Below are 23,516 nucleotides of genomic sequence, written 5' to 3' on the forward strand. Positions count from 1 at the left end.
TTCCGATTTCTTGAGGGGGTGGGTCAAAACATAAATGGAAATTGCATTTTTCTTTTTGGCTAACAATTTTATTTTATTATATTTTTTTTATTTATTAATTTTTTTTTTTTTTAAGAAAAAGAGAAGCAATAAGAAAATGAACTTCCTACAAGTCTACAACTAATACATTAGATTAGAATAATGCAAATGCCAATTGTTGTTAAATTTTATGTGTTCTTTACCTAAAGTATTTGCAGTTTGAGGACAAACTGTAGGGGACAACTTTAATTAGATTTTAACTCCCCAAATAAACAATAATGGGACGCACATGTATTAGAGAGTTTATGTGACGACCTGTCCCTATTTTGTATATAATTTCTCTATGAGTGTGTAAAGTGGCTATCATGTCTGGTCAACTAAGTGACGTGGATATATATATATGCAAATTTTAAATTATTTTCTCGCTGTCGTAATTAAATTGGCCTCGACGTCATGAGTGCGTCATCGTGACGTACCTATCCTTATTCACCAATTATTTTAGTTCCTATTTCCCCTAGTCCAATCAGATTATATCTCTCTCCTTTGCCCAATCAGGTACTCTCTCTTTCTCCTTATCGCACCTTATTCTTCCTTCTTGCACCCGAGACACCTACACCCTTGAATGTACACCAAATCTTCATAGATCAAGTTGGAAATCACCACCATCACACTCCTCTCGACCTCACGAACCCAGTCATACCATTCGATCATCGAACGGACAAGTTTTAACTCTCCAACTCGGAAGCTCCAACTTGGTGGAGTTGGTATCGTCGTGATCTTGGCGAGATTACAAGGTTTTAGGACGTGAGGGAACATCTACTCAACTTCATAGGGACCTTAGACTAAGCTTGGGAAGGAGTGAACGTCGGATCACACGAGTTTGAAAAGTTCCAGTTTTGGCCATAACTTTCATGGGATTCTCAGTCCATTTTCCATTTGATTTTGGATGCTTAAGAGGTACAAACTTGTTATACTCCTCAAGAGCTTCAAATCCATATAAATTTCATGAATTTTGGTTGAGAAATGAGCTAGATATTAAGGTTTGAAAAATTTCCCAGAATCCGGCAAAAATTTCTAGTCTCCGGCGAACCAGACAGCGAACAGCGAAGCTCACCAAAGAAGACAAGGTATAGTCTGTCAAAGTTGATGAAATATTCTAAAGGTGTTAGGTAAAACCGTTACTATTTAACGGAATATTCCGTCGATTCTAACGGAATATTCCTAACATCCGTTAGGGTTTCCATCGCGCATGCAGTGCACATGCTTGCCCGTGGCCGAGCATATGGCCGTGGGTTGGACGACATATGAGGGTGTGTCCGGCCTCCGGCCGACGAGTGGTTTTTACATGCTGGTCCGTGACTTCGAGTAGAACATTTTCGTATATTTAAACCTTCTGTTTGAGCAAACTATGAGAAGTTATTCCTAGATTCTTGTGTATGTGCTATTTAATTAACTAAAAATAGTTGTTTCACATATAGGGGAGACTTACCCTGAGGACGAGCGCAGACAAGTGAGGCTAGGGGCTACGATCCTTCGACATATCAGTGAGTGAGCATTTGTTTATACACACACACACACACACTTTATGGTTTCCAAAAATGTTTTAAAGTGAATATTGCATTTCATGCCATGTCTAGAAAATGTTATATTATGTTGCATTGTTATGAATTGTGTTTTTGCTAAATGATCTTACAGAGGCACATGTAAGTTTAGGTGAGTTATTATGTGATTGAAATGGTTGTATTGATTGAGCTTGCATATATTCATTTAGAGCTCATCATTGCTGCACTCCGGTGTTAGTGCTCCAGCCCCGGGCCAAGGCACAGTCCTTCATGTGATGTTCACCTCTCGCACCGCACACTCGCCTTGGATCCAAGTTTGGTGTCAGCCTTGTTATACATACTACATAATGCAATTCTGACTCGTAGGTGACCCGCGATTTATAGCTAGCCATCACATGATCGTAGCACTATAACGTACATATTTACACCCAACTTTGTCGTACAGGTCACACTAGGTGACTCCGACTCGTGTGTAAGCATATATTGATGAGCAATAGGTCTAGTTGTACAGGTCACATTAGGTGACTCCGACTGGCATGTTAGTTTAGATTGATTTCACACTTGGCTTACATTTATTATCACTGAGATATTGTGGTATGGCATGCTTCTATTTTCAATGCACTCATGCATTCATTTTTGCACATACGTAGTATTATTTTTTGGAAACTATACGGGTTTTACAGTGAGGGGTTATTATTTTCAGAAAAGATAAATGTGTTTTCTAAAGTTTTGTTTCTGCCCACTCACCCTTCTGTTTTTCGCCCTTCCAGGTTCTAGATAGTTGTTCCCTTTTGTGGCACACGAGGACTAATCAGTGGTTCTGACACTCCATCAAATAATATAGGGATATTTTCTCTATGGTTGTGTATTTAGTACATGTTCAATTCGTTTGCAACTTTATATTACTTATGCTTAGGATGTTTGTATTTTGGGTTTGACCACTTCCGCATGCTTACTTATCTCTAGCTTAAATAAGTTTTAGTTGGTTTTAATTTGTCCACATTTTAATTACTTATTTTGCACTCTTGGCTACGTCACTATCACGTGACGGCTAGCACGCCTCGACTCCAGTCAGGGTGTGTCAGTTTATCAGCAAAACGTGTTGTTTTGTGTGTTCAAATAACATCCCTTCTTATTTAGAATTTGAGTTTTAAACTCGTGGTGAGAAATAGTACTAAGAAGAAATGAGAACATTAAAAGGAACAATATTAGACCAAAAACTATTTTCAATCCCTTAAATTAGATATTCGAAGTTTGTTGAAGATAAAAGTGAACAAAGCTAATTGGTGAAATGGGAATAACTTTAGAAGAATAATTTTTTTTATTATAATTTTTTACTATTCTAAGTTACATTAAGAGAGTGCTTGAACCTTAGATTTAAAAAAACCACATCCATCAATTGTTTTGGAGTGCAAGTAGATTAAACGGAGGGGTCAAGTTAGAAAGTTAGTTCACGGGGTCACAACAGATGCAAGACTCTATACTCATTGCATTCCAACAGTAATGTGCGTAGCACCAAAAACAAATTTCAATTTTTTTTTTGGTGAGGCATTTCGTTGAGCATTTAAGCGTTGTATTTTTAGCGTACGTCCCTCCCTTTAATGCTCTTTTATTTGTATCTATAAGTCAAATATGTATAGAGCCGAGAGGAGGAAGAGTTAAAGAGCCTTTTATTATTTTAACTGAAAATGATTAATTTTAAAATTTTTCCAAAAACAGTGCCATGAGTAGCCATAACCAACTATGAAATCTGTGTCTTGGTGATCTTGGACAAGGATCGAATGATAGAGTTACATTGAAGAGATGTTGTTGTTCAGGTTTTGGTGGTAATTTTGTCAAATTAATTACAAATATTGAAAGGGGGCACGTGCCCCCCTTCCCTTCATTTGATTCGCCACTAACTAGACGAATTTAGAGTATATTAAGAATGAATATCATTATTCATAAGGGAAAAAAAAATATGAACATTTGTGTAACATATCAATTAGCTATTAGTATAGTGACATTTGTGTTTTTAATGATAAAAGAGATATAAGTCCAACTCTTCCCACCCTTTGAAAAAAAGAGAATATTATCTATACTATTATTAAGAAAACTCTCCTTGACAACTTTTTTTTTTCCTATTTTGCCCTCACTTTTGATACACATTATTGACAAAAGGAGGGCAAAATAGTAATTTTGTACCTTTTGACAAAATGACAACTCATACAACAACAACAACAACAAAAAAAAAGTCTTTTGCCCCTAAGTAGGGTCAGTTGTATGAATCCTAGATAGCGAAAGCAGTCGCTCTTTAGTACTTCCTGATCTTCAATCCTCACCCCTAACTCGTTTGAGCCTTCGTTTGCACTAAACTTGCACTCCATATACTTTGCCTTTGACTGACTTAGGTGAAGACCTTTGGATTCCAACACTTCTCTCCAAAGGTTAAGCTTTGCATTTACTCCTTCCTGAGTTTCATCTATCAACACTATATCATTTACGGAAAGCATACACCAAGGAATATCATCTTGAATATGTCCGTTAACTCATCCATCACTAATGCAAAAAGGTAAGGATTTAAAATGAACCTTGATGTAACCCATTTATAGGGAAGCTTTTGGTTTGTTCTTCATGAGTTCTTAATCCTTGCCTTATTATACATATCATTTAAAGCTTGGATATATGCTGCTCTTACTCATTTCTTCTCTAAAACTATGTTTGGATAAATAAATTTAAGATTACTAAGGAATTTTAAAATGACGGAAATTGAAATAATGAGATTTTATTTTTTTAGAATTTGTAAATTTTCTTGTTTGGTTAACCTAAAAAGAACAATGAAATTGGATACATAATTTGTTATTTTTAAACTCTCAATCATAGAAATTGGAAAATGACACTTATTTACATGAAATTTAAATTTGGAAATTTGAGATCCCAAATTTCAAGTTTCTTTTCCACGCGGAAATTCTAAATTTCTATGTTTATGAATCCAAATAAATGAATTGATGCATGTTAATTTATAAATTTATATTTTTATTCAAATTTCAAATTTATTTCCCTCATTCAAACATAGTATAAAATTCTCCAAAGAATAATACCATGACAACTCATCAACAATAATAATACAACTTACAAGCAAATTGGTCCAAGTTTTGTTTGTATTAATTAAATGTATTTTTCTGACCAAACTTCACGGGCTAATACCCTTTTGATCAATCCGACAATCCCTAGTCATTTTTGTCTGCTTCTTAATCTCTTTTTCAATTCTACAGAGGATTAAGTGGTTGTTGTTCCATTATATAGGGTTAGGCACTTTATTTATAATACTTTTATTTAATCAGGATTTTAAGTGATTCTCTGAAATTCAATGTGTATTTAATCAGGATTTTAAGATAATTTATTAAAATCCTTAGAAATCCAGGTGTATTTAATTAGAATTTTAAATAAATTTATAACATTCCAGGTGTATTTAATTAGAATTAGAATTTAGAGACTTTGGAAAAGTTGAGGAATTATAGGGAATTTGAGAGATTTTGTAGTGTAATTTAAATTAAAATTTTACATAGAATCTCCACAAATCAGTTAAACTCTGTAAAAATTCATGGATTTATAAATCCATTAAATCTCTCAAATTCCCAATTGAATACATCCCCCTTAATTGATTTGTAGAGATTTCATATAAAATTTTGATTCAATTCCCTCGAAATCTCATAGGAAGAGATGAAATTTGTGGATGCTTAAAATACACTATGAAATCTCTCCAATTCCCTCTAATTCCTCAACTTTATCAAATTCTTTAAAATCAATTTCTAATTGAATACACCTGGAATGTTACAAACTTCTTTAAAATCCTATTTGAATACACCCGGATTTCTAAGGATTTTAATAAACTATCTTAAAATTCTAATTGAATACACCTTGAATTTTAGAGAATCACTTAAAATCCTGATTGAATACCTCTATATTCATTAAAAGAATTAAAATCTCTCAAAATCTCAATTGAATACACCCCCTTAATTATTTTGAGATTTATGACTAATAAACTTCCATATATAGGAGATAAAAGTAAAAAACCTTTTTGGTGTTATTTGAGAGTAGTGGTTCAAATGTCCATTCGAAATAAATTTCCAATTTACAGCAAATTAAACACGAAGTCTTTGCACATTTGTCATCTTTACTTTTCAAAGTATATGTCACTATCTGTCCATAACGTACAGATGAGGTGGATAATTTGACTATAGTAAGTAATTCCCATGCATAATTTGCATATCTATCTATAAACTTTTTTTCTTTTTTTGGGCCCCACTTTCAAGGTTTAGATTTTTTACTATTTAATTTTTTTTTTGGGCCCTACTTTCAAGGAGAGGGATGTTCACTTGAACATTACGAAATGTATCTATAATGAACTTCTCATGTTCCTCCTCCTTTGATTTTGCAAACCTGTGAGGAAAAGGTAACTAAGTACTTACACCTGACATTGCCCTCAATGAGTCGAATTTAGTTTATTAAGGCCTGGTTTGGTACTGAGGTGATTCTGAAAAAAGTTGGTATCAAAAAAAGCTGGGAGCTGTTTTTGTGTTTGGTAAACATTTAGCTTCAGCTTTTTTTCACAGTTTTGGGTGAAAAAAAGCCAAAAACAAGAAGCTACAAAACCCAGCTTTGAAAAACCGGTTTTTTTTCACATCTGTTTTACATAAAAGTTTACCAAACACTATAATACTGCTTTTTTTTTTTCAAAAGTACTTTTACAAAAAAGTTTACCAAACACTTTGCTGCTTTATTTCACAGCTGCTTATTCTCACAGCACAGCAGAATCAGTTTTTTTTCAAAGCACATCAATACCAAACCAGCCCTAAAACTCTCAAAAGAAAAAAATGATTCTAGTTAAATTTTCTCTATTTTGCCATTTTTGTTAAGAGGTTTTAGGTCCAATTTTTGTCAAATGCAAATTTCAATCACATTATTTTTAGTCCATTGTGAAGCTTAACCCACTCCCCCGTCCCTTTAGTGTAGATAATATCATTTATTAAAAAAAAACGTAATCAAATATTCATTGTTAGTGAAAACTTAGAGTAGCATTATCAAAATTTGATCAAATTTAATCAAGTTTTAGTTTAGCTTTACTTTATATGCTCTTGTATTTGTTCTTGAAGAAATATGAGTAAATAATATTATAGAAAAGTAGATTTCAACCCAATTGCATTAGTGTATTTTTGGAAAGGATAATGCTTGGGTACTCATTAGTGAGTACTCATCTTTTGATTTTGTTCAATGATATTTTAACACTTGTTTTATTGCTTTAAAAAATAATGAGCGTGTTTGGGTATTCACTAGTGAGTACTTTATATGCTCAGTTTCTGATTTGGCCCGATCAAAAAATGACACTTAGAAGAAAAATTAAATAACATATCCATTATTTTTTTAGAACAATAAAACATGTGTTAAAATATTATTACATACTAACTAAGAAACCCATCCTTATGCATGCATGTGAATAAGATGTCATACTTGTGCTTCCAGATTGGTACTTATGGTTTATTGGCGCTCATTGTTGAAATCAAAATTTTGCACCTCCTTGCATAGTTTAGCAATCGTCGAAAACCTACAAAAAGCTAGGCACCGATGTTGTACTGGTCAAGAACTCTCTGACGATCATGTCAATACGGATAGGAGTCCTTGTAAACCCGGGAGAATCCAAGAGGGAATTTTGGAAGTAGTTTATTTCCTCTTAGGCCTCTTAGGATTGTGATTACTTGTGGTGCAAGCCAAATCCAGTGTATACATGGATTTCCAAGATATACTGGAAACATTCGTAATTGAGTTCCAATTAGGTTTCCTTTTCTTAAGGAACAAGTCAATCATTCTCGACGGGATTGAACCCGCCTATCATTCCGAGGATATTAACCTCAACCCGAGTGAGTAAGTCCGAGAGCTATGATAAACTCCAAGCCACTCATTTGAAGCTGTATGGCCAAAAATCACATTCCCACAATTGCCCTAACTATCCTCTCTAAGAGGCATTCCATTGAAGAAAGGTAGTGTGAGAACCCATATATTAGAATATATATATATATATATATATATATATATATGGGAAGTGTTATTGACACTCCAAGAATCTCATTCTACACTCATCATAAGTGTATTTTTCTTTCCTAATATAGAAAGTTTGGAGTGTAGAATGAGATTTTTGGAGTGCTAATAACAATTCCCTTTTATTTGGTATTAAGATAGTTATTTTGTTTCATATAGTATTTCCAATGTATATTGTTTTAATTTACATGCATTCATTCTAGTGAGATTACCCGGCCCCATATTTTACCTTACCATTGTTGTCAAATTTAGAATAGTTGATATAGGCATACATATCCTATCTTGGTGGCTTTCATATTAGGAGGACACAAGTGCAACAGATGTCTTTGGCAAGTTAGAGATAACACCATGCAATCATTCATTCCAATCTTATTTGCATAGTCATTACATTGGAGCTTGAGGTTGCTCCGTGCCATTCATCCTCTTTAAAGTGACACCGATTTATCTTATCCACTTGGCAGTCAACTCTACTACCCTAACAAGTGTCAATCTCTCAAACCTTACTATCCAATGATATTGGACACCTCCTGCTATACTTGCCGACTTTCTACATCTATAAATATCACCCCACCTTTCGCTTTTATTCATACAATTCCTCCAAATCTTTATATCTTGTTCATTGCATGTAGTTTCCATGCAGGGTACGTTGGTTTGTATAATATAAGGAAAACTAATGAAAAAGGCTTGAAAATTTAACAATAAGGATAAAATAAAGGGTAAAGTGAATACTACCAGGATTAACTTTTTAGTGTAAAAATTTGGTTTTTCGTTAAAATTAACAGTATCGTGGACTTTTCGTTAAAACTCCCTATAATATATTATATAATATATATGTATAAATAGAGAGAAATTAGGAAAGAAAAGCATGGCGTTAGGAGTGATCAAGAAGCTTGCTCAAGTACATGGAGTTTAGTTATTAAGGTAGTGACGCGCATCTTCGGTTTAGTTTTGGAATCCAGGTAAGGGAAATAAGGCAGACCTTTGCGGAAATTTATTTTATTAAATTTCGTGAAGTGTTATAATATTTTTGAACTTTTTGGTTGATTAATGTGGTTGGATATTATGTCACATCCCGGCCTGGGGCGGATCACTTCCGGGCCCGCTCCATCACCGTAGCACGATATTGTCCGCTTTGGGCTTACCATTCCCTCACGGTTTTGTTTTTGGGAACTCATGAGCAACTTCCCAGTGGGTCACCCATCATGGGATTACTCTAGCCCCTTTCTCGCTTAACTTTGGAGTTCCTATGGAACCCGAAGCCAGTGAGCTCCCAAAAGGCCTCGTGCTAGGTAGGGATGAGAATATACCTATAAGGATCACTCCCCTGGGCGATATGAGATCTCACATATTAATTGGCTAATTGCATTAGTTAAGTGTTTACTTGTTATTGGTTATGGAATTATTGTTGGAATGCTATTCGTTGAGAATATATTGTGATACATGCAAAAGATGAAATGACATTATTTGTGTATCACTCATGTTGTGAGATGTGGTTGGAACTTCATTGTTGAGATTGGAATTCGGGAAATGAGGGTAGTTGGAAATGATCTTTTGTGTAGTTGAATCTATTCATTGTGAAACCAGTTCCAGGTGAGCCTGGTGTGCACATTAGAATAGGATATCGGCGAGATAAATTGTCAATGTGGGTGATTTGGGCTGGAGATCAATGAATTACATAAGATGACTAGCAAAAAGGGTTTATGAACTTGGGATATCGTATGAGGGTTAGTTTCTATAATAGAACATCCGAACCACCTACAATGGTAAAATGCATGATATGGGACGTGTAGGTCTGCGTGGGGTAGCCGAAGAGGTTGCACTGTATTCATGCATTGTTATCAATAATGATTTGATATTTTGATATATGATTTCTTGGCACTTGATTTAGTATTGTCAAGTTGCTGTGGTAAGGTTATGTCCCTACTGAGTTGTTAGCTCATCCCTCTATTGTTATGTAGGTTTACAAACTAGACATTCAAAAGGGTAGGCATGATGAGATTGGATTAGATGTGAGAATAAAATGTTTATTCATCTTTTTTACTTTAGAATTGTAAAGAGTTCTTGATTTGTTTATGAATCATAAGTTATTTTATAAGAAGAAATTTATTTTCCAACCGGTTTCAATTTCCTTTCATTTATTTAGTTTTTAACTCACGCTTTATATTCGGTTTCAAATTTTTCTATCGATCCCGGGTTTAAGGCTTAACAGGTAGTTACCTTCAGACTATGCCATGTTCATCTCAGAATGGTTTCTAAAATCTCAGAGAGTATAATATTTTTGTCACACACTTCGAATCTGACACCGCGTTCAGTTGATGAAAACGTTCCAGATTCTTGAGTTCCATACGTTGGGAGTCGTGTGCATTTTAAGTACGTGTCATCATTTGGGCGCGCTATGAAAGCAAAGGAAACATTGTTTTGATTGTTTTTTTTTTTTTTTTTGGGGTAAAGCAAAGTTTATCCAAAAAACTAAAATATACACAAAGCCTACAATATACACAAATCCCTCCTCTAAAGACCTAAACAAAAGGCATAAGCCCCGACCCATACAAACCCTAACACAAAGCCAGAAAAATAGAAAAAAATCCCAATTAGAAAACCATCTGCAACAGCTGTCGGAATCCTATGGCAATCAGTCATCCAAACCCAAGGTTGCCAAAATCGCCCCAATTGTGCACAGTTTGAGTCATCCTGATAAACTCCACACAAAGTCAAAGCATCATCACCCAAGGAGCTTCTAGATCGAAACTCAGTCACCAAGGAGAATAATCCCATCGGAAAGTTGTGGCGGTACAAAGACCCCGAGCCGAAATTATGTGCATCTTCCCTTTCAGAATTAAAACTTCACCAGAGGAAATTTCACATCTAAATAGGGTTTCGAGAAACCTTCTTCACTCTTTCAAACTTTTGGAGCTCTAGAATTCTCCTTCAAGAATTCTAGCAAGCCTTAGCCATAAACTATTATTTACTTCTTTGACTCATAAATAATTCTCACCCTTTTCACTCTATGGCTAATGAGAATCTCCTTCCTCTTACTTGGCGAAAGATGAGTAATGTTAGGGAGATTAAATTTATAGACAAAATTTTGTAAACTAAATCATATGGAAGTTGATGATTGAATTATTACTTCAACATTGATACATGTGTTTATTTCTTATTTGTGACATATCATTTGGTTTGCACAATTTGTCTACAAATTTTGTCTCTCTACCATTACTTGAGAAAATTGTTTCTATCCACCTAGATAAGCTCATCGAGAAGACCTCAAGGAAGAGATCTTCTAACTCTCGACACCTCATTGACTAAGAGAGTATGGTGATGGATGAGCAAGCTTGAGAGACCAGTACAAGACTTGCCCACCTTAGGGAGGGATGAGAAGAGAAGGAGAGGGTGATGGAGATGGTTTATATCTTTCTCTTTTTGTGGTTTCTTTCTAGAAAATCTCTCTATGTATTCAACTCATGAAAACCATTTGCACTTCTTTCTAATTCACAAAGAGATGAGTGGTTCATGTGTTAGTGAAGATGAGGTGTGTGTGGGATTTTGTGTTAGCTAGCATGATTTTTTGGAGAGTGTCTGGTCAACAACATATACAGCTCATCCCTACTAATGGCTTTCTTACACAACATGGTTGGGTCCCCCAAGCCTTCATAAGGGGCATATAGTGCATCCATCTGGCAGTGTAACCTTGGAGCACTGTGGTTGGGTGTATGTGAGGTTTTCACTTCTAACTGGATTTTGCTTCCTCATAGTAAGGCTAGTATGAGTTCTGTGTTGCTAAGGTCACACAGTTCTTCATATGAAGGCAGAGGTGTGCCCAAAACCCTAGATGGACTACTTTTGGAACTTGAGAAATCGTTGTAGAACTTTGCATAAGAGTAATGTGATGTGTATTTAAACTAACCTAATAATAGATTAATTTAAACTAAATTAAACTCGCAAGCGTACTAATCAATTGTAGTAATATATGCAAATACAAGGTCGATAATCACACTAGACTTAATTAAACAAACAAAGAATAGATTGAATCGAATAATTGATTAAAACTATAATTAACAAGAAAAAGAAAAGACAATTAATTAAAATAAACATAGGACACAAGAAAGCCTAAGGTTATGAATCCACCAATAACAATGCTATTTACTTTTCCTAGAGCCAATTACTATCCAATTACCATGCCAATGTTAAAGGTTGTTCTTTTTAAGGTATGAATTAATTCGTGTTCAGGCATCAACTCTTGTATCTCTACATGATAATTATATCCTATTGGTTAGACATACAATTAAACACATAAAAAACCATCAAGCGTAGAAGAATCATGTCAACCAAGTAGGACTAGCTTGATATTGGTCATCCTCACTACTTTGTCGACTCTTCTTAATCTTAGTTCCAATAAACCTAATTGATATTGTTCATCCTCATAGATTTATCTAAATCTCTATATGCAAAATTCCTAAAGATGATCAGTCATTAGAAACTCGAACCTAGAATAAAATACCCACAAAGATTAAGAATATAACATGGCATATAATCGGATAATAATTAACAAAGTACTTCGCAAATATTCATGTCATGGCTTCATCATAAACCTTAGAAAATAACTTAGTTACACATATAAATAAAAATAAAAGAAAGATAGAACCCGGAATCCATGGCAAAGCACGTCCTTAAGCTGTTCTTCACAAATTGAATGGTAGTATGGTGTGGTGGTGGATGGATGGATCGCAAAGAGAGCTTAGGGACCTTATTTATACTAGAAAACCCTAAAAAGTCTGGGGGAAACTCTCCTAAAATAAAACAAACTCCTAAACAATTAATGACACACAAACTAGGAAAGAATCTTTCTTGACTTGGGAAACACGTCATCTGTCTTGCACGCCAGTTTTGGGATCGATTTATCTTTTGGAAAAATCTGTAAAAATATGGAAAACGTAGCCTTATCTCTTATCTTTACAGGCATATATCGGACGCCACTAGGAAAAATCGGGAAAGCCTTCAAATCTCTATTCTCTCACAGCTGTGCAATTTTGACGGGAAAACAACTTTTGCGGAATTGATTTGTAAAACTGGAATGAATGGCTCCATGGAAAATTATGAAATTTGGACACAACAATGTTCAGCCTCTTAACTTCCTTCTCCAATTCACCTTATCAAAACTCCTCCAGAAAGTTGAATTATCACAAAAAAACGTTATGCATGTGCAGATTGGCTGAAACTGAGAAAAATGAAAGTAATAAGGCTTTTTATAATCAATTCCTTAACAAAACTTAAGGATAATTAATAATTAATATGATAAATAATGCACCTATCATAATGGACTTCATCGCATTTGGTTCCTAGGTATGCAAATTTGTCTCAAACCAATTCTCCTGTTAACACATTGATGATAAGTGGAACCACAAGCTTGTGTTTGGCGGCCGTAATGCAAACCTTAGATAACCGAAATTAACTAAAAACCGGCCCAACCGGTTCAGTCGATTTTTCCAAATTTTTACTTTAAGGTTTTAAACTGCACCTCTAAAGAAAATCACACAGCAACATGATTTGTGACTTATTCTTGGATTTTGCTTGGTAGTTCTAATCTTAAAAAAGTTTCAACTTTTATTTTGTTAAAAAATATGTTAGATTTAGTATTTAATTTAAATTTTCCTTGTACGAAAAAATCTATTTTTTTTTTTTTCTTTCTAAGTTCTTGGCCCAAATTAAAACTTTGATTAAAAAGGAATCGGCTACAATACTTATAAATCAATTTAATTTTAATTTTGTGTTCGTAAAAACACAACTCATTACGCATGTTGGGAGAGAGAATCAACACAGCATCGTCATTGTAGTTACGTTTGGTAAGGAAATATTTTTTTGGTGCAAAAATGGGTCCCACCGCGTTATGTCTTCTTCCCTGCCACCACCAACCCATGTGACTATATTCATTTCTCCTCTCTTTCAGTCTTTTTCTCTTCTCAAATTGCAGCTCCTCCTTCCCCCGCAGACTTTTAATCTCGGCGGCAATGTCGGCGCCGTCTCCGGCGAACAACTCCACGTCACCTCCTCCTGCTTCACCTGTGACCAACGCCACCTCACCAACTCCTCCTAGGACCAACGCCACCGTGCCAACTCCTCCTTCGACGACCAACGACACCACACCTTCTCCGCCTCCTCGAACGGTGACAGCGTCAGCGCCGACCAAGTCTCCGCCACCTCCGCCACCTCCGTCTAATTCGCCGGGATTGCCGACGAACCCGAACTTAGGCGTTATAGTAGGGGTTGTGATTGGAGGGTTTTGTACGCTACTTGTGGTGGGCATTTTCTTCCTTTTCTACAGAAGGCGGAAGAGGCGGCAGGCGAGAGCGCAGGAGTCGGGGAACTATCCAGAAGAACCCAAAAGTGAGCTCCTTTTCATTAAAAACTTGGATTTTGTTGTGATGAATTTTGTGCTGCTTAAGATTCCTCATTGGCATTGCGTGAGTTGAACTGAATTCAGTTACAAATTGGTTAGAAATTGAAACTATTTAGGTGCCGGTTTGATAACCGTTTCGATTTTAGTTTTTAGTTCATTTGGTGCTTAAGATAAAGGAGGTGGAAGAAGCGTGTTGTGGGAGTGAGGGGGAAGGCCCACTTCGTATACCCTGGCGTCGTTGAACGTTCAGTGCTCCGTGCATCTCCACTGAAATAAGTATTAGGTAGAAGCTATCATGCGGTTCAAATTGAGGAGAGCAAAAGTTGAGATTTAGAGACAATGCCGGTCTTCCGTGTTTAGAAAGGCTCAACTTTAATCAAAAAGTGGTCGTTTTATTCTGCTTGATTTTATTATTTATATGAAATATCATTAACGAATTTAGTTTTGGCATGTCACATGGTTTAGATTATTCAGCTTTTAGTGATCACTTAACTCTATTTATCTCAGATTTATGAAATCTTTATAATTTGTGAAACTCCCACTATTCTTGACATCTGATCGTTGCCTCTAATTAAATTTGTATAATTACTATTCTTTGATTTCTCCAGATGATTTTGGTGGTCCACCTCAGCATTTGCAACATAATTATGTTCCTCCACCAGCACAAAAAGTAAAACTGTTTCCAAGGCCTACTCATCCCCCAGTACCATCTTCAAGTTCAACTAGTAGCAGCTTGGGCTCTGAGAAACCACCCTCAGTAGCATCGTCTGGCTTGGCCTTTGGATCGTCACAAATCACATTTACATATGAAGAATTGGCGATGGCAACAAATGGTTTCTCCAATGTCAATCTCCTTGGTCAAGGAGGATTTGGATATGTTCATAAAGGAGTCCTACCAAATGGGAAAGTGGTTGCAATTAAGCAGCTGAAAGCTGGGAGTGGGCAAGGGGAGCGTGAATTCCAAGCAGAGATTGAAGTTATTAGTCGTGTCCATCATAGACATCTTGTTTCACTGGTTGGATACTGCATTAGTGGGGTCCAGAGGTTGCTTGTTTATGAGTTCGTTCCAAACAATACCCTGGAATTTCATCTGCATGGTAAGTATTTTCCTTGGTTAATCTTCTGCTTTTTATATCAATGATTGGAATATTATCAAATAGAAAAATTACAGGAAAGGGGAGACCAACTATGGATTGGCCAACTAGATTGAAAATCGCCCTAGGTTCTGCAAAAGGATTGGCATATCTCCATGAGGACTGTAAGCTTCTTTGCGTGCTAGCTTTTTTGTCGACAACCATAAAAAAAGTTTCTGGTTTGTGTTGTCTGCTTTGGAATTCACCCACTCTTGAGCTATATCTCCAGGTCAACCCAAGATCATACACCGTGACATCAAGGCAGCTAATATTCTTCTTGATCATCACTTTGAGGCAAAGGTAGACTTGTTAGTCCTTATTTACAAAGGTAAAATTGCAAAAATTGCATTGAAAAAAATGAATAGTATTGGGCTAGTACCGTAACTATCTCGCCAAAACCTTGATTCTTTTCCTCCCTTCTGATTCTCCATGCCAAAGTAAAGGCATACATTTTACTTGAATGTTGGCTATGTGGATAACTTTGACTCAAACATTACAATCAGCTATGCTTATCATTTGACGAAGCAAATCCATCATTAAGACAGAACTACCGAATATTTTTGTCAATTTGGTTTCAAGTTCTTCTAACATTGACTCATGTTTTGTATTGTATGTGATCTTTGTTCAGGTTGCAGATTTTGGACTTGCCAAGTTGTCTTTAGATACAGATACTCATGTTTCCACAAGGGTCATGGGAACTTTTGGGTAATTTTAATTGTCTGCTTTACTTTTTACTCATAGCTTTACTGGTTCCATGTTGTCGAGCTTGGAGTGAAATAAAAAACATCTCTTGTTTAGTTTATAAACTTGTAATGGTTGATTTTCTAATATAGTTCCATTTCTTGCTTTCTCACAAACCTACCAAATGCAGTTACTTAGCTCCTGAATATGCATCTAGCGGAAAGCTCACTGAGAAGTCAGATGTCTTTTCATATGGGGTTGTGCTATTGGAATTGATAACTGGACGCGAACCCATCGATAAAACTCAAACCTTCACTGATGATAGCATGGTCGAGTGGGTGTGTATACAATATTCTCACTGCCAATTTAACACTTGTACTTTACCATCATATTTTTGTAGAGCACAAAACTATTACACTCTGTTTGGATGAAGAAATTTATAGTCACTATGGAATTTTAAAATGACGGAAATTGCAATGATGGGATTTATTTTCTAGAATTTGTGAATTTTCTTGTTTGGTTAACCTAAAGAAGAACGGAATTGAATACAGAATTTGTTATTTTTAAACTTTCAATCATAGAAATTGGGAAATAACACATATTTACATGGAATTTAAACTTGGGAATTGGAGGTCCCAAATTCCAAGTTTGTTTTTCCACGTGGAAATTCTAAATTTCTATATTTATGAATCCAAACAAGGGAATTGGTGCGTGTTAATTTATAAATTCTGACTTTTTTTAATCCAAATTCCAAGTTTATTTCCCTCTTCCAAACGTAGTGTTAAGCACACTTTTGTTTTGATCTGTTACCAAGTTCTGTTGTTCTGCTGGATAGTTCTTTGGTATATGGCTATGGCCAATTCTTCTGTGTAGCTTTCTGTTCTTGTCTTTGCCTATTAGAACGGAATTTGTTTTTCAGTAGAAAGCTTGAGTGGCATGAAAAAACTGATAGATTATGCCATTGAATTTCAGGCGAGGCCTTTGCTTGCGAAAGCATTGGAAACAGGCAACTTTGATGCTCTTGTTGACGTAAGGTTGCAGAATGACTACAACACCAGTGAAATGGCCTGTATGCTTGCTTGCGCTGCTGCTTGCGTGCGTCATTCTGGCCGACGTCGGCCGCGAATGAGCCAGGTAATCTTTCAAAGTTCTCAAGTTGATCCCTGAAGTAGTCTATTGCTCATGTTTATATAAATTTTCTTTATCTGAGTAATGTATGGAACTACGGAAATTCAAGTTCCAATTTGGTCCCTATATTTCCTAGTTACTTTCTCACCTTTACCAAACACTAATGGGAAAAATGCATTCTCATTTCTCATCACCCACTGGAAAACACATAAGATTTGTTTTCCTTTCCATTCCATGAACCAACGGAGATTTAAATCTCCTGGTGGGACGTTTGAATCCGATGTTAAGTTATTGGTTTGGTAAACCCAAGCAGACAGGCAGTTCAAAGGTTGAACCAACCTAGTCGTGTAAGATTTTGTGGCCGGTTACTTTAGATTTTCCGTTTCATTGATCTTTCCTATCACCTTGTACAGTTGTACATTTTAAGGTTGTTAGTACGCTGAAGAAACGTAATAATTCCAATTTGACTGTGTGCTGATTTTCCTATTTAACCGATCCATGTAGACATTGTTCTGCATGTGCCATTTGATCCTTAAGATTTGATTGAAATCAGGTGGTTCGAGCTTTGGAAGGAAATCTTTCTCCGGATGAGTTAAATGAGGGAATTATACCAGGTCAGAGTACGGTATTCAGTTATGGAAGCTCAGAGTACAACGCTACTGAGTACAAGGAAGACTTGAATAAATTCAGAAAACTAGCACTAGAAAGCCAAGAGCAAGGGACCAGTGAGAACAGTGGACCTAGCAGTGATTTTGATCTGCTCCAGTCTACCTCAAGTGGCGAAGGCCAACAAACCACCCGAGAGATGGAACTCGGGAAAACAAAGAAAGACACCCAAGATCTTGAGTGAAGCGCTTGACAACTGATACCCAACAAAGAATCACACACCTGCTAACATGAAAAAACACCATTTTCTACGGTACATTTGATAGATCGAATGTACGAGTCTTCAGCTAGATTAATGATTTCTGCGGGAGCTGCATGCAGAGTTGTTTGAAGAATTCGAGTGTTTCTATACCGCCCAGGAGTTTGAATGAAATCAGACGCCTGGAATGTCGATATCAATACATCTTTCGTGGCCGTCCAACATTGTGTTCCAGATGGATTTAACAATGGAACAAAGTTTGACATTGTTTGTTGAAGTTGGGAAGAATTAGGAGGAGGAATAATTCTGTATGTATTTTGGCGGATTTTTTCATTGTTATATTGAACAGTTGGTTATATATTTTACATTTCTTGAAGTTGTTGATACCTTTTGTGTATGTACAAGTTGTGTTATTTGCTTGTGAATTGTATATCAAATTCGATTGACCAGGTTGCAGTCCAATACATACATACATACGTATATTGGCATGCACGCCCTTTAAGGAAGGATTCCCTTTTTTACCGAAAATTGGAGATTAGTTGTTGGACTCATTTTATATCCACGATCCGAACTGTCTAATTTTGTAAGTCTCGAGTCATAAATCATCTTTGCAAAAATTTCAATTTAATCCAAAATTATATATCTATTTAATTGTTACAATGAAATTTCAATGTTACTGTTCATCAATCATTTAGATACCCTAGATATTTCCGATTTAACAAATATTTTGCAAAAATAATCAATGAAGTGAAATTTAAAAAATAAACTGTTCAAATTGTTAAAATTCGATGTGATATGTGTCCCAAAAACAAGTTCTTTTTTTGATAAAAATGAAAATCCCTTCCTTAAAGACTTTGTGTGTCGGCCCTGAATGAGTCCTTATCAAAAGTGGAAAAAGAAAGAAGAAAGGAAATATCTCAATAAATGGTCTTATTATTCCCTACCAACAAAGAAAGAAACTAAGTTCGGTGGATTGACTCGAGTGACAAAAATGGGATATTCTCAAGTTTCCAATCTTTTTTTTAATAGAATAACTACCACACATGGTTATCTAATCATAAATGAATTTCAAACTTGTATTTTATACGATACATTCGAAGTTCGATTTCTAGTGCCGGTGGTTTTCAGAAGAGATTAAAATATCTTATCATCTTTCAAAAGAGTGGAATGTTGTGACGAAACCACCAATTGGTCATTAAAAAAAAAAAAAATCCTTTTTATAGAAGGAAAGTGTTATTGACACTCCAAAATTTTTATTCTACACTCCTTACAAAGTGTATTTTTCTTTTCTAATATAGAAAGTTTGAAATATAAAATGAGATTTTTAGAGTGCTAATAATAATTCATTTATAGAATGTCCAAACTTTGGAAGGACAAAAAAGTGTAAAATCAACAAAAAAGTTGGGGCACTTTAGGAATAATAAAAAGGTTCAAAACTCTGGGAGCGGTGGGATCATTGTCCAGCCTGTCCTAGTTCAATTGGTCCAGAAAAGGAGAACTAATCCCAATCGGGTTAAACTCTGCTTCCAAACAACAATACCAGCTCCGGGAAGAATATCCCTCTCTCTCTCATATTTTCTCTGTTTTTGTTGCAAATCTCTCTGAAGGTTTCAAACACCAAATTCGAATTTCGAAAATTGTCCCTAATTATTTTACTTTTTTTTCTGGGAAATTCTGATTTCGAATCTTCAATCCTGTGATCCATGGCTTCTCGTAGGCGCATGCTTCTGAAGGTCATTATCCTCGGCGACAGCGGGTAAGCTCGCTTTAAATATGAGAAAAATTGTTGAATTATTTTTCCATAATTTGCATAATTATTTGTTTGGTTGCTGAGAAAATGGAGGAATATGATGAAAAGACCGGGAAAAGTTCTAAATCTTGTGTCTTATTTTATAGAAATGGAAACCCAGCCTGATCAACTTGTTGCATGTTTCGATATATAAAGTTTTTTCTTTTTTAAAAGTTCAATTTTTCTTGTAATTATGCAATTATTTGTTAAATTCTAAAAATGTGTTTGTGAACTGATATCTGTTTGCTTATTTATTTTGATTTGGCAGGGTGGGGAAGACATCGCTGATGAATCAGTACTGTCCTCAACTTAGATCATGGATTTTTTTTTAATTATTGATAATGTTCAAACTTTCTGAGATTTTGATTCATATATGGTGGTTTTGTAATTCATTGTTTGTATTTGGATTTTTGAACTGTAGGTATGTGAATCGCAAGTTCAGCAATCAGTACAAGGCGACAATTGGAGCCGATTTTCTGACCAAGGAGGTTCAGTTTGAGGATAGGTTGTTCACGCTGCAGGTTAGAGATCTCTGAGCATTCATATATTCAATGAAAGTAAAACGCTATATGATGCAATGTTGTGCAATCATGACTGAACCCCTAACTCTGTTGCTAGTTCGATTAGCTGTCGTTAACTGATTGTCACTTAGATTATGTACTCTTATACATTTTGTTTCTGAGTGAAAAACCCATTTGTTACTTTTGTACCTCTCTTTTAAACAATAGTTGCTTTCCTTTGGTTATGTTGCTGTTGTAAGATGTCGGTTTCCGTTTATCTACTTAATTTACCAAGGGTATAACAATTCCAAGTTGAAGATTCAGACTTTATATTTCTCAAGATCAAGAATGTTTTCTTTAGTGAATACTGGACAGCTTATGATACTTGTGTAGACAGCTGAACATTGTGGGGTTCTGGAGTCAAGAGAAAGATTGCTGCTATTTCTGTCTTTGTTATAATGTTATTGATGCTGAAAAGTGTGACGTATTTAGTAATGGCTGCGAAAGGTACTTTGATAAATAGTAGTTTTTTTGGTTTTTTTGAGTACAGATAAATAGTAGTTTTGGAAATGAAAAAAGAATGGAAGGTGAAATCTATGCTTTATATCAGTTTTGGAAACTATTGCTTTCCATACACACACCAACTTATAATAGAAAGAACCATATTTTCTTCATGTTTGAGATTATCATCTATCTCATTTGTAGTATTGACACCCCTATCTATCATGCTCAGCATGTAATGGGAAGTGATATGAATCAACTATTGATGTGAATGTGATGAAATCGTTTGTAAGAGAAAATGTCGATATACATGCACTTGCAAATTAGAAGGTTTACACTGTTTATTCATGTGTACAGATTTGGGATACTGCTGGTCAGGAAAGGTTTCAGAGTCTTGGTGTGGCTTTCTATCGTGGTGCAGATTGCTGTGTCCTTGTGTATGATGTGAATGTCATGAAATCATTTGATAATCTTAACAACTGGAGGGAAGAATTTCTGATTCAGGTAATTACAATTTGATTATCTCCGTAGATAGTCACACATATGAAGTGTTGACTGATAGTTACGTTGTGTGTATTTGATGTTTAGGCCAGTCCATCTGACCCTGAGAACTTCCCATTTGTTGTGTTGGGAAACAAGATTGATGTTGATGGCGGAAATAGTCGAGTGGTAAGTTGTCTAGATTCTAGAATATGGAGGTTCTATGTTATTGCTCTAGAATGTGTGTACATCAGCAGTTCCTTTCTTATAGTGCATATCGTTCTACTCTTTTGGCTGTAGGTGTCTGAAAAGAAAGCAAAGGCCTGGTGTGCTTCCAAGGGAAACATACCATACTTTGAGACTTCTGCAAAAGAGGGCTTCAATGTGGATGATGCTTTCCAGTGCATAGCCAAAAACGCACTGAAGAATGAACCTGAAGAAGAAATGTAAGTATTTTTTACTTAGCCGATTTATCATTTTGTTTTCCAATCACTTTTCCCTCGAAGTTTTCTGTTTCAGCATTGAATTTAGGCCCTCTCCAATTATTTTAAGAAATATCTTATACATCTGGGACCCTAATTTGAGATAATTATCTGAATAGGTGATGTTGATCAATTTAGAGTAATTGGACAACAAAATTTATTTACCAGTCAATTAATTTCCATCAAATTGTGATGGTAGGTATAGATAGCAATTCTTCTTATTTATTCCTGTCCACAACAAGTTGATATGTATACCTACTTCTATAGAGGAGGAGAAATACCTCTTGGTTGTAGTTGCTTTTCATAATTAGTAATTAGTAATTACAGTCAAGTGGTATTCCCTCACCTTTTTAATAAGGGGTTCTTGCGTTCAACCCTTTGAGGTATGTGATTTATGTGGAGAGAGGCTACCTTATCGTTTAACACACTTATGCCTAGTTAAGGGAGCATTTTTGCTTAACACCACCTTAACCCAAGGTGTATACTCACCAACTCCCTTTGATTTTAAGAGAACATACACCAAAGGAGTGTAAAACAGAACTTCTCTGTTTCAAAATATTACGTGTGTGTGTGTAAACTGTAAAGAAAAGGAAACTGGTCATAAAAGCTGGTTCCTTGATCTCTATGGTTTCTGAACAAGAATCCTCTCCATTTTAACTTGAAATGGGGAAGAAGGGTCTTTGATAGTAGCTGTCCAATCAATAGTGCGTTAGTGAAAAAATCATGAAAGTCATGTTACTTAAAAAATTATTGCGTAATGGTTCGGTTTTGATTGCACAGCTATTATAAAAGAACCAGATATCTGTCCGACCAGAGAAAAACTTGTGTGGACCGTTGTATAATGTCATCACGCTGACTTAGTGTGTCTTACTACGCAAAGGAAGTCATTTGTTAGAAATAAAAGGAAGTTTTTCATTTCAAGTACTCACCATGTATTATTAATGCCTCTAATTACTACCACATCAGCACGGTGACATCATATGATGGTCGTGCACAAGTTTTACACGTATAACATTTCTTGTTGGCAAGTAAGATAGAACCCAGCTCTTGTTGACAAATAGGGTAAAAGTAAAATAGAGTATTATGGCTTCAGTTCCAGTTCTCCCCAAAACTGCAGAATTTTAGGTTATAGCAATAATTTAACGAACACCACAAGCCAAAAAGAAAAACAGACGACTCTTATACTATGTGAACTTATTATAAGCACCTCTTCCCGTTTACCTTTTCCGCATAATTTAAATGTTAAATTAGTTGGAATACTCAGTTTCTACTGGGGTACTAATTGAATACTTGTGGATTTTGTTTGTGGATGATGAAGATACCTTCCGGACACGATTGACGTTGCTGGCGGAGGGAGGCAGCAAAGATCTACTGGCTGTGAATGTTGAGGAGTTATTGAGTGGGCTTTTGCTCTTTGGATGGCAGAATGCAGTTCTTGTCAACGATATTTGGTGATTTAAGACTCAGTAATCTTAAAAGTTGATGATTATAGGGAACGGTTACAAAGTTTTATTTGTATTAGAAGTGAATGGGAAGAGTCATTTGTTTACTTTGCATTGCTTTTGTTTATATTTAATGATTTTATTTCCCTTTTAATTTGTTTATCTGGAAGTGTAGTGGTTCTTTACTTCTTTCATTTACTGTAGCTGTTTGAAATCAACAACATATTAGGCCACACTTTGCACTGCAGTTTTCATCTTGGTGAAGGCTGAAGTTGATGCTTGAAATGGTATAGCATCAAGATATTCATATTTAGTATTTGATTATGGATTTTAGGGGAAATTTACACTTTTTTCGATTCCGTACGGGTTAGTAAACATGTGGTAAATTTTAGGAATGAACTGGCTTCCACTCATGAATTTTAGGGCTGGTTTGGTATTGCTGTGCTTTGAAAAAAAGCTGCTTCTG

General features: G+C 35.5%; 2 protein-coding genes across 2 annotated transcripts; both read left to right on the forward strand.

Annotated features, from left to right (window-relative positions):
- Window positions 1–13,594: 13,594 nt before the first annotated feature.
- Window positions 13,595–18,333, forward strand: LOC137708168 (proline-rich receptor-like protein kinase PERK1). Its single transcript, XM_068447178.1, has 8 exons — window positions 13,595–14,036; window positions 14,658–15,146; window positions 15,221–15,307; window positions 15,412–15,482; window positions 15,811–15,887; window positions 16,054–16,201; window positions 16,836–16,997; window positions 17,545–18,333. Exons 1-8 carry the CDS (start codon window positions 13,661–13,663, stop codon window positions 17,839–17,841), a joined length of 1,707 nt encoding a protein of 568 aa, XP_068303279.1. The 5' UTR covers window positions 13,595–13,660; the 3' UTR covers window positions 17,842–18,333.
- Window positions 18,334–19,421: 1,088 nt separating this feature from the next.
- LOC137708169 (ras-related protein Rab7) lies at window positions 19,422–23,244 on the forward strand. Its single transcript, XM_068447179.1, has 7 exons — window positions 19,422–19,612; window positions 19,914–19,940; window positions 20,067–20,166; window positions 21,004–21,150; window positions 21,235–21,315; window positions 21,427–21,572; window positions 22,927–23,244. Exons 1-7 carry the CDS (start codon window positions 19,560–19,562, stop codon window positions 22,994–22,996), a joined length of 624 nt encoding a protein of 207 aa, XP_068303280.1. The 5' UTR covers window positions 19,422–19,559; the 3' UTR covers window positions 22,997–23,244.
- Window positions 23,245–23,516: the final 272 nt, after the last annotated feature.

Source organism: Pyrus communis, chromosome 11 (genome assembly GCF_963583255.1).
Source record: "Pyrus communis chromosome 11, drPyrComm1.1, whole genome shotgun sequence".
Classification (NCBI taxonomy): domain Eukaryota; kingdom Viridiplantae; phylum Streptophyta; class Magnoliopsida; order Rosales; family Rosaceae; genus Pyrus; species Pyrus communis.

Bases quoted from the DNA above. Each gene is read 5' to 3' on its own strand.
- LOC137708168 (XM_068447178.1), top strand. From the start codon at position 13,661: ATGTCGGCGCCGTCTCCGGCGAACAACTCCACGTCACCTCCTCCTGCT. The intron at 15,147-15,220 runs GTAAGTATTTTC...GAAAAATTACAG, and splicing joins CCTGGAATTTCATCTGCATG to GAAAGGGGAGACCAACTATG. The intron at 15,483-15,810 runs GTAGACTTGTTA...ATCTTTGTTCAG, and splicing joins ATCATCACTTTGAGGCAAAG to GTTGCAGATTTTGGACTTGC.
- LOC137708169 (XM_068447179.1), top strand. From the start codon at position 19,560: ATGGCTTCTCGTAGGCGCATGCTTCTGAAGGTCATTATCCTCGGCGAC. The intron at 19,613-19,913 runs GTAAGCTCGCTT...TTGATTTGGCAG, and splicing joins ATTATCCTCGGCGACAGCGG to GGTGGGGAAGACATCGCTGA. The intron at 21,573-22,926 runs GTAAGTATTTTT...TGGATGATGAAG, and splicing joins AATGAACCTGAAGAAGAAAT to ATACCTTCCGGACACGATTG.